Raw genomic sequence first — 13,089 nt, 5'->3', positions numbered from 1 at the left:
CTGGAGATGCTGACTGAGATGGAGTCAATGTTCTTGATATTTCTGCAGGATATAAGGTGTTGTGTTTTGATGAGGGGCGAGGGGAGCAGGATCCTGAAGGTGACCTTTCTTTAACCTAACATCTGAAATGCTGATGTCCTGGATGTGAAGATCTGAGATGGGGGATGGAATCTTTAATGACCAGGTCTTGTGTGTGGCCCTTTGCAGACAGACAGTCTAATACAGTGGTTCTTTATCTGTATGTAAGCATGTTGTCTCAATTTTGCTTTTAAATGCAAAATGTAAATTTTGACTCACAAATTGTGGTGTAAACCTGCTTATTTTAGCCTGTGAATCAGCAACGTGAGAATTGCCTCGTGAATTTTTTTAAAAACATCGAACAAGCACTTCAAATGCCTCTAAAATAGTCTAAATAAATTCACGGCAAAAAACTTGATGACTAAAGTACATGACCTATTCTACTGCCCACACTGCTCTTCTTGCGATTAATGTCCCATTTGGGCTATTAAACAAGACAAGAACTAAATGGGTTAGCTGGCACCATTATGGAAAAAGATGAAGAGAATTAGAACGGGGGAGGTAGGATGAAAGGATTCAACAAAAGGTGTTTTTCTTTGACAAATATAATGTCTCAAATCAAATTTTCAGGCATGATTCTTTAAATGTAAAACAGTTTTACTATCCTCTCTCATTTTTTTCCCTCCTGTGACATTTTTAAAGAACTCCATTAGCTCTATAATGACTTCATGTGGCTGCCGAAATTTTGTCATTATGAGAGCACTCATCAGATGCATAATCATTAAAGGTTATTTTTGTTGTTGAATGGCAAGATGTGATCATTTTAAATGCATGGTTGATGGTAGCTACTCTGGCTGTCTCTTTCTTGCAACACATTACAAAAATCCTTCTATTTTCAAAATAGTATCTGTAATACTCAAATCTGGTCAACATTGTTGGTACGCTTTTAAGAGACAAATAGAAATAGAAAACAGAATAGTGAAATAACTTCAAATGGATAAGAATGCCAAAATGTATATTGAGAAGCCACAGTTTTATGTTAACATGCACAATAATGAGGCATACACAGAAAATAATAATGCACCTACTGTGAATTGCGGAGGCGGTCCTGGTTATGTTCAGGGGTTGTAGCTGGTATCTGCATCTCTTAATCATTTGTGCAGAGAACAATGCAATCTCAATGCTCTCAAAGCATTCTGGAGAGAGTTGTTCAACCCAGTGTCAGGTAGCTTCGTCTCATTCGTAGGGTATACAGCCTCCGCTGCCTCCCGCAGGACCCAAAACACACAGTTAATACGACAAGAATGGTTAAGAGCAAAATATTGGTCTATCTACCCTGAAGTGTCTTTGTATGAGCCCTGATCTAAATCCTATTGAACATCTGTGGAAGGAGCTGAAACATCCAGATCTGTAGGAGTTAATCAAAATCCCTCTTGACGTGCAGTTTTCATTGAGAATTGTAGAAATGGGTTGATTCCTGTGATTGCCTTAAAAGGTTGTGCAACAAAATATTAAGTTTCGGATATCCCCATTTTTGTTCAAACCAGCTTAATTAGTTTATTTAATACAGTAGTTAATGTAGTTATGTTGGACCACGAAAACCAATTCTTGATTAACATGTGTTTTTATTTTGTTAGTGGAATGGTTCCAACAATTTAGTTTGTGTCCTGGAAGTAGGAGCAAAAATAATTAGACTTTGAAGTATACGCTGCACTTGACAGTACTTTGCATACTAACATTAGTCCTCACAATTAGTTGTATTTTCACTCATTAGCTTTACTACTATGACTTTTTATTTATTTATTTATTTTTTTACTCATAACAAAGAAAATGATAGCCTTCTGGTTGAAACCACACCCCCAGCACTATCACATGGGGAGAAAGTAAAGCTGTTTAGCATGAATAAATGAGTGCAAACGGATGAAAAAGTTAACATTTAACCTACTTCTTGCCTGGAGTCACCTTGATTAGCCTTCAGTTACCCGCAACCCTAATGAGGATATAATAAAGGAATGGATAGCTTTCTTGAAACTGTAAACAATAATAAGTTGCCAAGCAAACCGCCACAAACCTATTGTTATGGAAATCTACTGATAAATGCAAGTTAGCCCATATTTCAAGTTTTGCATTTTTGTAAGCAATCCTGCATTTACCAAAGGCTTTTTTTGGCCCCTTTTTTCTCATGGTAATTTCCTTTGTTTTTCAGTGTCACTCTTCTCCATCATAGTTTTGCGGTTTTATTTCAGCCACCTCAATTTCTCAGGCATCAGCATTTCAATTTCTTCCCAATTTGTGTTTTTATGTCTTCACATCACCCAAGTAATGGGCTGGCTCGTTAAAAAGATATTTGCTTTCGCAACATTTTCCTGTTGTGATTTTTCATCCAGACTTGTGATTTGTGTATGATAGGTTGATAAGTATAGACGGCTAGAAGCAGACTTGCTTGCATCATCTGCGTACAATTGGCAAATTACTTTTGAGATGAGAGAGTGATTTAGAATATCCTCAATCCACTAAGAGACGTGGGTAAATGCTAGAGTGACTCAGACGGAGCTTGCCATATTTAATATTTAATAGAAATAATAATGTCTCCTAGCAGATACATTGACGTCCGATTGTTTGTTGTGGTACTCACATTGGTGTGTGTATACAAGTGACCTTTAGAGGGCACTACTCCACTAAGAATATAAATGTTAAACAATCTCCCAACTAGGCCAGTAGAAAGCCTTAAATTGTGGCAATTTCTGTGTATACCAGTATGATTTTAAAGAGTGATGTTTATGCAGAGGTGATTCTGGTAGTTTAGAATTCACGGCAATCTGGGAAGAAAGAGCACGACTAAAGAGAAAGTTAAGAGAAGCTTAATGAAGTCTGTTAATTTGCTGCTATCAGAATTAGTCTCACTATAATTATGGCCCTTGGTCATCTGGTGTGAATCACAGGGAGATGTGGCCTTGCATGGTTCGCTTTGATTATCTCTCTTGCAGCACAGCTCCTCACTCCATTATTCTGATCACCCTCTTCTGCCTTCCCCTCATTCATTTGCTGTCCTGTCCTGTCAGTATTAGCCAAGGTGGTTGAATGTGCATTAATGCCATAGAAAGGTCTGTTGATTTGCTGTCAGGGTGACTGAACTCTTAAGACTTTGCCATATCAGAACAAAATGGTGAGTCAAACAGAGCAGCTGGCTTGACTATTTGACAGATGTGCCGTAATAGTGAGTTTCTTTCACTCGTTGCAGACGGCACTCCTCCTGTGCATGAAACGTCTGGTGGATTTTGCTTTGGGCAGAGATGTGTACATGTACACAAGTCGTATACAGTATGCTCTCTTCTGAGTTTCTTAGAAACATATAACTATACTAAAATCACAAGTCTTAATCACTATGAAGGAAGGCACTATTGCAGGCTGTATAATGGTTGCATTAGAAGAATGCATGACTGCATATTAAGGTAAGACTACTAGGGTTGTGAATTGCCTAGTACCTTGCGATTCGATCTGCATCACGATTGATTGGTCACGATTCAGTATAATTTCATGCAATGTTAAGGAGAAATTGTATATTCCGGTATAAACTTTAGTTCTTTCTTTAAAATCATCTGTAATTTTTAGGTGGGGAATTTTATTTACTAGTGGTATCCGTATCTGGTATCAGTATCGGTGACTACTCAAGAGTTAAGTATCGGTCGGAAAAAAAAGTAGTATCGAACATCCTTAATTCTGACCATGCGCCATGACGTGCATTTATTCTGTAAATTAACTGACTCGCTTTCATTTTTTGCAGCCAACATATAATACTCCCATGTTCCAACAATAATAATAATAAAGATGAGGATGATGATTATAATAATAATAGTTCCAATATGAATATGACTATTATCACGTTAAAGCATTCATTCATTAAAACTGTTCTGCTGTAATATTTCACAAGTGGAAAGTATCAGCCACTGTTTTTTTCCAGGATTCAAAATATGAATTCCCGTTTCATTATATGGCGACGTTTTAAAGTATAGCCCATCAAATGCACATACGCTTTAACATATAGATGAAAAATGTATTTCCATTTTTGGGCTAAATCATCGCACACGTCTCACACTGTTGCCTTATTAGAATACACTTTGATAAATTACAATAAATTAAATCTAAATTTATTGCGAGTAGTGTGCAGACGATATAGATTATTTGGTATGTGACGTGTGTGTGTGTGGTTTCTGTTTTGTGAAGGGTGGTTGGGAGATTTGAGGTGTTACTTGCCTGTTTCTAAGGCCTGCCTGTCATGTACAGCATCAGTCATGCTCTTTCACAGCAGTTTTATTTTATCCACCCACCATTCCCTTTAGCGCTTTCACAATGCAATGTAGTCATACGGCCTTTTGGGAAAGTTGCTGGTGGAGTTGCATGTGCATATGCAGTTTTGCCAGTTGTCAAAGCTTAAAGTTAAATTTAACTCTACAATATAGTTACAAATAGTTAAAACAACACTTTTAAAAAGTGTTAAATGCAGAGATTATCTAACAATAGGCGATCAACTCTGTAAAATAACGCCTCCTCTGGATACCATTTAACTCTGAAAATGTTAAAATTGCACCTGTTCAGTTAAACAACTCACAGGATTTTAACCCTGAAATTTTAACACAGAAATTTTTGCTGTGTGTGTATAGCCAGCTTTTATTGAAAATGTAAAAGGAAAAAAATTTGTTTGTAAAAGTGGCATAACTCCTTTCAATGAGATTATTACATAAGCTCATCAGAGGGCCAGCACCGACTGCAAAGTTTAGAGACAAAACTCGGGAAGCCAGATTGATATGGCTTGGTGGCGAGGAAGGGCAGTAGATATATCGATAGAACAATACTGGAAATGGAGCCGCCAGGTGGGAAACAAAGAGAGAGACTGAACATGAGATTTATAGATGTAGTGCATGGAAGATTTGCTGATTGCTGAAGTTAGAGCAGAAGATGCATAGGACAGGGAGAGTTGGAAGAGGATGATTAGCTGTTGTGACCCCTGAATAAAGTTAAGTGGAAAAACAAAAGAAGTCCTAATTCTTTAGTCTACTGGCTTTGGCACGCCATCTTGTGGCATTTTGGTGCTAAGAACCTTTGGTTAAATAAACACTTCTCGGCTGAGAGACAACCTTTTTATACGTGGAGCTGTGTGTGTGCATGTTTCAAAACCAAATTTGCTGGCTTAATGTTGCCGTTAACATCTGTCGTTAATTATTATTTTTTTATTCTACTTATTTTGATTTCAGAAATGTGTCCTTTTTAACTTGCCTCATTTGTCACACCACAATAAATAGAACACTCCAACAAACAATGTTTATTTATGTCCTCTTCTCTGTGTACTTTACTGCCCTTACAATTTTGAAAGAGTGTGAAGAGAGTACATCAACTGAAGAGCCACGTAAGTCCACTCTTGTGTGACTGTCAGTGTATTTCTGTATATTTGTAGCAGTGCACGCTTGTGGACATGCCAGAACTTCACTTCTTCACTTAATCATAAAATGTAGCACCCTTGTAAGGGGTGCCAGGTTAAACAGTAGACAGTCGCCCTTCCCCCTCCCTTCGCTTTGCCTATACTAGCAGTGCCTAAAGAACTAGTATGTGAACTGCTCATCCTTACTGTAACCTGGCAGTAATGAGATTTTTTTTTCTCCACTAAATACTTGTTCTCACACTTTTGTGAACGGTACGGAAAATACATACATTCGGTGGCTTATGCTTGAACTTGGTATAGTTGGCAAATATTGTTCTGTCTCCTGCTGTCTGTTAGTCACACTGTCACTGTTATATAAAAATTGCCATTTGACAGTCTGGCTTTTTTAGCATCCTGTCATGACAAACTGGTGCAATTTTTAGTCTACCTGCAATTATTTAAAATGGGTCAACAATTTACTGTTTTCTGCATGTTGCGGAAGATTGGACATTTTTGTCGAGTATTGAGCAAATAATTTTGCTTCCCTTATGAAATTTCATGCCTGTAGTGTGTGGATAATAATTACATCATGTGCACTTCATGTGTCTGAACCTGGGAATAAAGATAATGTATTAAACCTTAATTGGTTAGTAATTTGCACGTCAGTAATAAAATAAACATCTAGGTGTGCAATTATTCACGGTATTTATAGATAACAATTTCCTGTTTGTATGTTTTCATCAGCCAAAAGAGAAGAGGAGGATCTCGATGATAAAAAATCCATTAAGAAGCGAATTAAAGAGCTGAAGGTGCTTGATCCTAAGATTGCACAGAATCTATGTAAGTATTTATTTTCTTCTACCCACACTTTACCGTCTCCTCTTACAAGAATTATAGTTATTTTTACTATTATTTATAATATATTATGCTGCAGTATGATCATTTAATGCTGTACATGACTATATGTATCTCTTGTGTGTGCATAATGCATGCTTAGTTTTAGAATTACTGTTTTAAGCCATACAGAATGAATGAGAATCTAGTAGGATCTCAAGTTATCTAATAATTAGCACCTCATTGTCTTTTCTGAAGGGGAGCTGTGACCTTTATTTCATGTCTTAAAAAAAATTAGTGCAATCAGCCCGGGAACAGTGATAAACCATGCAGCAGCAATTATGAAATTAGGATCTGCCCGTTGATGTGTTCTGTGTTCAGCTAATGCAAGCTGCCTTGTGGTTGCAGGCAGGGTTAACCTAGTATACTGTACACATTTTGTCTGATGAGAAGACACAAGAATATATGATATGCAATCACTTGACACTTCGTCTGGCACATATTTAACCTGCTTTTGTAAAGGTAAGGTAGCATTCTGAATCTCATTCTTTTGGCCCATGCTGAGAAAACGCCCATTATACGAGCGTAACGAGTTAGCATTCAGTGAATTCCGTAACATTTGGAACCTCTGTTTTGCCACAGAAACGCCCATTTACAGTTTTGCTCTTCAATGTGTTTGATTGAGGCACAAAATGTGAGTTTCCACTCACAAATTGCAATGTGAATATGCTTATTTCGAGCCTCGATGGGTCTGACAAGCCTTTTGAGTGTTAGCCCGGGCCAAGTTGTGGCCCCGTATATTGATGATACAATATGGTGTGTGAAAAATTTCCACAGCATCTTTAAATTTCATTTAAATATTTTTTGTTTCTCTGCAGCCATTTTCCTGGGTTCTTTCCGCATCCCTTACAAAGAAATTCGTCAAATGATTTTGGAGGTTGATGAAGAGCAGCTAACTGAACCAATGATTCAGGTGGGTTACTTTTGAACATTTTGTTTTACATAGACTTGTATCTCTTCTTTTTAACTAGATGGTATCTACACTTTGGGGAAAAAAACGTGACACCTCATTCCGCTTAATCAATTTCAGGGGGTGTAATTCTTGGCCATTTTGACAATGGTAGATTTTTGTTTGAGTGTGTTCTGGCCAACAATGGTGGTGCTTGTATATCGAGCCGGCCGGGAAGGCCAAGAAACAGATTAATCTGGCTTTAAGGGGCCAACGAAATTGCATGAAACCCCATTTCCAGTGAGGTGCAATTTTTTTCTTTTTACATTTTTCCGAGACAGAAGGCTGGTTATGTTTTCTGGCAGAAATTTAGTAGTGTCAGATTTTTGAGATGGCAAGACAGAAAAATAACAGAAAGCATGAATAAATATCATATGTTCTGGAAAACCCGAGGACTACTTTTGTTTGGAAAAGTGAATATCAAACATCACCACCTTGCTCGGCACTATACTGTGTTAAAAACTGTCAAACATCCTGACTATACACAAATTTTGCTTTACTGCTTTCCCCCTTTCGCATCTCTCCGCACCAGCCACATTTATTCCTATGTTCCTCTTGTCATTGTAGAACCTTGTGAAGCATTTGCCTGAGCAGGAGCAGCTGAACGCTTTGGCCAAGTTTAAGAATGACTATCCAAATTTGTCAGAGCCGGAGCAGTTTGGGGTTATAGTGAGTATCTATGCAAATACAAACACATGCACGCACTCACACACGCTCCAAAATGTTATTTTCTTTTTATATTTAATCAAAACAAATACAATTTCAACATCACATCTGTAGTGACTGAGTGTCTGTTTGCACTAGAATGATCTGCTGAAACCATATATTTTTTTGTCTTTGCACTTTTCAAAAGATCTCCTTACAGTCATTTTAAATATGATGACAATTTGAGGTATGTGAGTCACACCTTAGCAAAGAAGTTTGAACAATCTCATTGTCTTGCATATCATACGCTCGTCAACTGTTCCACCATTCGTGAATGAATGTGACACACTTTTAAATGTGCATATCTGGCTTTTCTATCATACTTTTTTAATTCAGATTTTATCTAATTGAAAAGATGCCACTTTATTTAAAAGCCATTTACTTTTTCTTTTTCTTTTTTTTTTCAAAAAGAGCTCAGTATTGTTCATTCGGTAATGTCATCATCATTGCTCTTTATTATTGTTATTTTTATTTTTTTATTTTTTTGTATGTGTGCGAGTGTGTGTGTATTCGTTAGCTAACCAAAAACCTATTAGAAAAAATCCCATACCATTCACCTAAACCGAACACCGCCGTCAGGAGACCCGAGGGGACCAAAGAAAACAAAGGAAAGTGAAATCCAGCACCGGCCAGACACCACCCACCGGGCCACCAACCAGAATTCCTCACCAACTCCAGAAACATATAAATTCCAACAAATTAAAAGCCATTTACTGTCACAGGACTTATGACCAGTAAAAATTTCAAAATCATTTCACAAAATGTGTTTTCTTTAAACGTATCTTAATTGTACATTATGCTGTCTTTGAATGTTTCTTCGTGTAGTGGGAATACACAGCTGCACTTTCGAATTAATATTCTCATTCACAGCTTTAACATTCAGGTTTTTTTTTGCCTCAAGTGACACCTGGACTACCTCCGTAATTTATGCACTTTTAAAAAGCAACACTGCAGTCAAATTTTTCTGCATCTGCTTCTTAAAGACTTTTCAAATGCGACTTGCTGAGAAATTTGCATGAATCTAGTTATCACTTCTTGAATTTGCCATGACTCCTGCAAGTGGCACAGTTAATGCCTCTCCCCTCCTTTAAAAATGAGGACTGAAAAAGGGTTTTGTCAGTTTTTAACTAACCTTTAGGGCAGTGTTTTTTTGCCTTGTTAGACGTACTGAACCCTACCAGTTGCATGTGCGTATTCACCGAACCCTTCTTTATTGATTTTAATTTTAATTTTTTTTAATTCAAGTTAGAGCTCTTACTGGTGAACAAAATGAACAGAGGGAGTATCCTTTTCATCAAATCTAGCTCTCTTCACCTTGAATTCAGAAAGAGTGTTCCTGTATTCCCCTTCTCCATGCAGGAAGTGTGCCTTTAATTTTGCTAGATAGCTAATTGTGCTGGACTAGAATTGCTCAACTTGCCATTTCAAATTATTAGGATGCTGACTCCCATCACTCAACTCTATACTTAAGGATAATTTTTTAACAACCACCGCTGTTTTCTTAAGATGGAACTCAGGAGTAGCAGGTACAATGACAACAGCCCCAGAATTGAACCCTGTGGAACGCCGTATGTTACATTATATATGCAAATTCATATTGCACATATTCGTCCAACCATTTTCTATTTTGTGCTCGACATTAGTAGGAAAGGATTACAATAATAAAGCAATAACACAACGTACAATTACGACAGCCACAAGTCGACTACTGAGTGCACCAAATTGCCTGCAGCGCATATAGGCCAAACAATGTAGCGTGATCACGTACAGCCAAAAATGCACAAGCGGGGCATATCATCAGTCAGTTTTTATTAACCGCCGCCAAACCTCAGAGACTAACCAAATGACTGGAACAATATATATTTTTAAACATAACAAGAACAAGTTTTCAATTGTCAGCACAGTGATAATACTAGTGGTGCTGAATGCATTGAAAATGTCTTATATCTGTATTAACACACGTTACGGTAAATCAAAACATATTTAATTAAATCTTGGCATGGCAATACAAGTGTATATTATTATATACATGTTGGTGTTGATAACTGGACTTGGCTTCAACGCCGTAATATCCATGTTTACTAGTATTCATAACCCCCACTCATGTAGTCACAGCTCATGACTGGCAGCGTTTTGGATTAGTCTTAAATCTGGGATTTTGATTGTTGTTGACACTTCATCACACAGACACATTTTCTAAGTTGCCAAAACATTTACTCCCAAATATGTTCTTGTAATGCTTTATGCTCTTAAGTATTACAATTTAGTTTACAATATGAGGTTTTGTACCCATTCGCTTTTTTTTCCTTTTCTTTTCTTTTTTTTTTAATCCTCCTTACATTTTAAAGAAGTTACAGATGCACACATACATACTTATTCACTCACTGGAATAGTCATTTGTCAACTTTGATGTAGCTATAATTACGCTGGATGGAATCTCAAACAGCACAGCCATCTGTTGTTTTAACACAAGTGGAAGCGGAACCCCTCCTTCCAACCCAATACACATCCACAATCACCGTTGTGTCCAGGTCTTGGGGCCCAATGCAATATTTCCCAATTTGCTGTAATTGCGTGAGAGTGGTAATCCAAGGCAGCCTGTTGTATATTCCATTCACCTGCCCTATATGGACACTAACTCCATAATTGACTTAACAGTCCTGGATCCCAAATCAAATCAATGCCAACATCTATTACGCCTGCCTAGCAACACTTTACAGCATGATGGTAGCCTGTATTTTTTCCGAAATTAAACTTGCTTTGTGAGAATGCATCAAGACTAGGTGTTTATTATTTTACGGAAATTCACATTAATTACTCAACCCAATTTTCTTACAACCAGTTTTCTTTTCACATTTGTGTGTCATCTCCTAGATGAGCAGTGTAAAGCGCCTTCGCCCGCGACTGGACCATATCCTCTTCCGACTGCAATTTGAGGAGCAGGTAAACAATCTGCGTCCAGACATTCTCGCTGTGAATGCTGCTTGTGATGAAGTCAAGACAAGCCACGCCTTTGGCCGCTTGCTGGAACTTGTGTTGCTGCTGGGCAATTACCTGAACGCAGGTTCCAGAAATGCCCAGTCATTCGGCTTTGACCTCAGTTCCCTCTGCAAGGTGAGTGTTGACCTTTCTGTCAAAACTTTAATTTGATGGCGTCACATGCTCTTATTTGTGCTTATGTGCAAAACAATTTACCACTCAGTCAGAATATTGTAGGCTCAAGCAAGAATTATGATTATTTGTTTTAAGTATGATTTTTTTTTTTGGCATATGTTTTCAAGTAGTCAAACCAATTCATTTATTTATATTTAATTAATTTAAATATAAAGTTTATAGGATACTATACATTGGATTGAAAATAAGATATATTGTTTCATGTGTGCGACATCAAGTTTATAATGTGTAATTTGACCGCTTAATAGCCAGCAAATTAAAAGACATACATTGATTCTCACATTAATGCAAACATTTTTGTGCATGGATATCTGAAAAACAAAACAAAAAACATCACCAGTCACTTATCAAAATCAAAGTCATTTGTTTGCAAAAAATATGCTAATTGCAATGCAGCAATTAAATAAAAGCAGAAAGTAAGCAACCTATGAAAATAAAACCAGAAGTAAACATCAAAGTCGTGCACGTGGCTATTTCTATGTATTTTTCTTCATTTTCTTTCCCAAGATTAAAACATACTGTACAGGGTCTTCTCTCTACGTATATGATATATCTAATGCATTATTATTACAATGGTAGAAATTCTTCCCAAGGCCTGAAAAAATAGAAATGTGAAATGTGCATGAACCCTGGCTAGTACATAATTAATCAACCTAATCTAACCTTACTCATGCATGTGGACTCGGACTATCCTTGCTTCAGGCCGCAAGGACTTGGCAAACACCTGTGCATTTTGCATAGGATGGAGACAGAAGAGTCAGTTTTTCTGCATGATGGTGATGATGACAGAGAGCAGAGTGTAATCCTTGGGTAGGAGACTCATCCATCTTTAGCTGCATAACTACCAAAGCAGCCATTCATCACTGCCAAAATTCTACCCTGTTAAACTTGTGCTTTCAATATTACGTTCCGATAAATAACATTTATTGTATGTGTCTACTTGATGAATTAGGTGAACAATGGTACAATCAACTGATAAAGGTTTTTTTTCTTTTTGAAATGTTGAAAAGCTGATGATTCAGCGCACATTTTGAACGATTGTAATCATCTTTGTGGTGGGTTCAAGGTAGGAGCTGATATGAAAGGCTGATAACTGTATATAAAAGCAAACATTAATCTCCTGTTTACTTATTCCACAGTACAGCGTGCAGCAAAGAGCATGTCGAGATTGTAAACTGTGATAAATATGTGGATGAATTAAGGATTTATGTGATTTCTTAAATTATTATCATTATTAATATTATTATCATTAGTATTTTTTCAAATTCATTACATAGGTATAGGGTTTACTGGTGAGCAAAATGAACAGGGAGAGTTGCCATCGAATCTGGCTCTCTTCTCCTTGAATTCAGAAAGCATGTTCATGTATTCCCCATCTCCATGCATCTTAACAGTTTCTTTAGTTTTGCTCGATAGCTTGTTGCGCTGGATTAGAATTTATCCACTTGGCATTGCAAATCATGCAGTTAGGACGGCGCTTACTCCGATCCCTATATTTATGGACCACTAACCACTGCTGTTTTCTTAAAATGTAACCCCGGGGCATTAGATACAATTAAAACGTCAGAGGCCCCAGAATTGAACCCTGTGGAACACCATGCATTCTGTTAATACGTGTGAAATCATCCACCCTTTTTTTTTGCTTGACATAAAAAAAAAAACATTCTGGAAGTGTATTTCTATGGGATGGAAGCTCTGACGATCAATAGCTGTCCTGTGTCACCAATGGGCTTGAATAGTGGGGATGCGTTATTAATAAAGAAGGCAGCACGTTTCCTGCCCACATAGTTGTCAATACAGTTTGTAACTTGTTTTTGTCCATTAAAAACATGAAATGTACTTTATAGTCATTCAACTTGCTATTTTGGGTAAAACAAAACAATCGCTTCTGTGTTGATGGGTTTGAGTTGGTGATCTGAACTCTGTGTAGCTT

General features: G+C 37.2%; 1 protein-coding gene across 5 annotated transcripts in view; it reads left to right on the top strand.

Annotated features, from left to right (window-relative positions):
* LOC147176768 (protein diaphanous homolog 3-like) overlaps window positions 1-13,089 on the top strand; it is a 74,627-nt gene that overhangs the window by 17,262 nt on the left and 44,276 nt on the right. For 4 of the 5 annotated variants that reach the window (XM_086072037.1, XM_086072038.1, XM_086072033.1 and 1 more), the window contains 5 exons: window positions 5,390-5,422; window positions 6,179-6,274; window positions 7,147-7,241; window positions 7,845-7,946; window positions 10,857-11,096. In XM_086072037.1, the coding sequence (XP_085928163.1) occupies window positions 5,390-5,422; window positions 6,179-6,274; window positions 7,147-7,241; window positions 7,845-7,946; window positions 10,857-11,096 (566 nt within the window). The remainder of the gene's footprint in view (window positions 1-5,389; window positions 5,423-6,178; window positions 6,275-7,146; window positions 7,242-7,844; window positions 7,947-10,856; window positions 11,097-13,089) is intronic. The other variant, XM_086072036.1, reaches the window with a different exon arrangement.

This window comes from Leptonotus elevatus, chromosome 3, assembly GCF_054856555.1.
Source record: "Leptonotus elevatus isolate MCC_2025b chromosome 3, RoL_Lele_1.0, whole genome shotgun sequence".
NCBI classification, from domain to species: Eukaryota; Metazoa; Chordata; class Actinopteri; order Syngnathiformes; family Syngnathidae; genus Leptonotus; species Leptonotus elevatus.
This window is presented reverse-complemented; position numbering and strand designations above follow the sequence as displayed.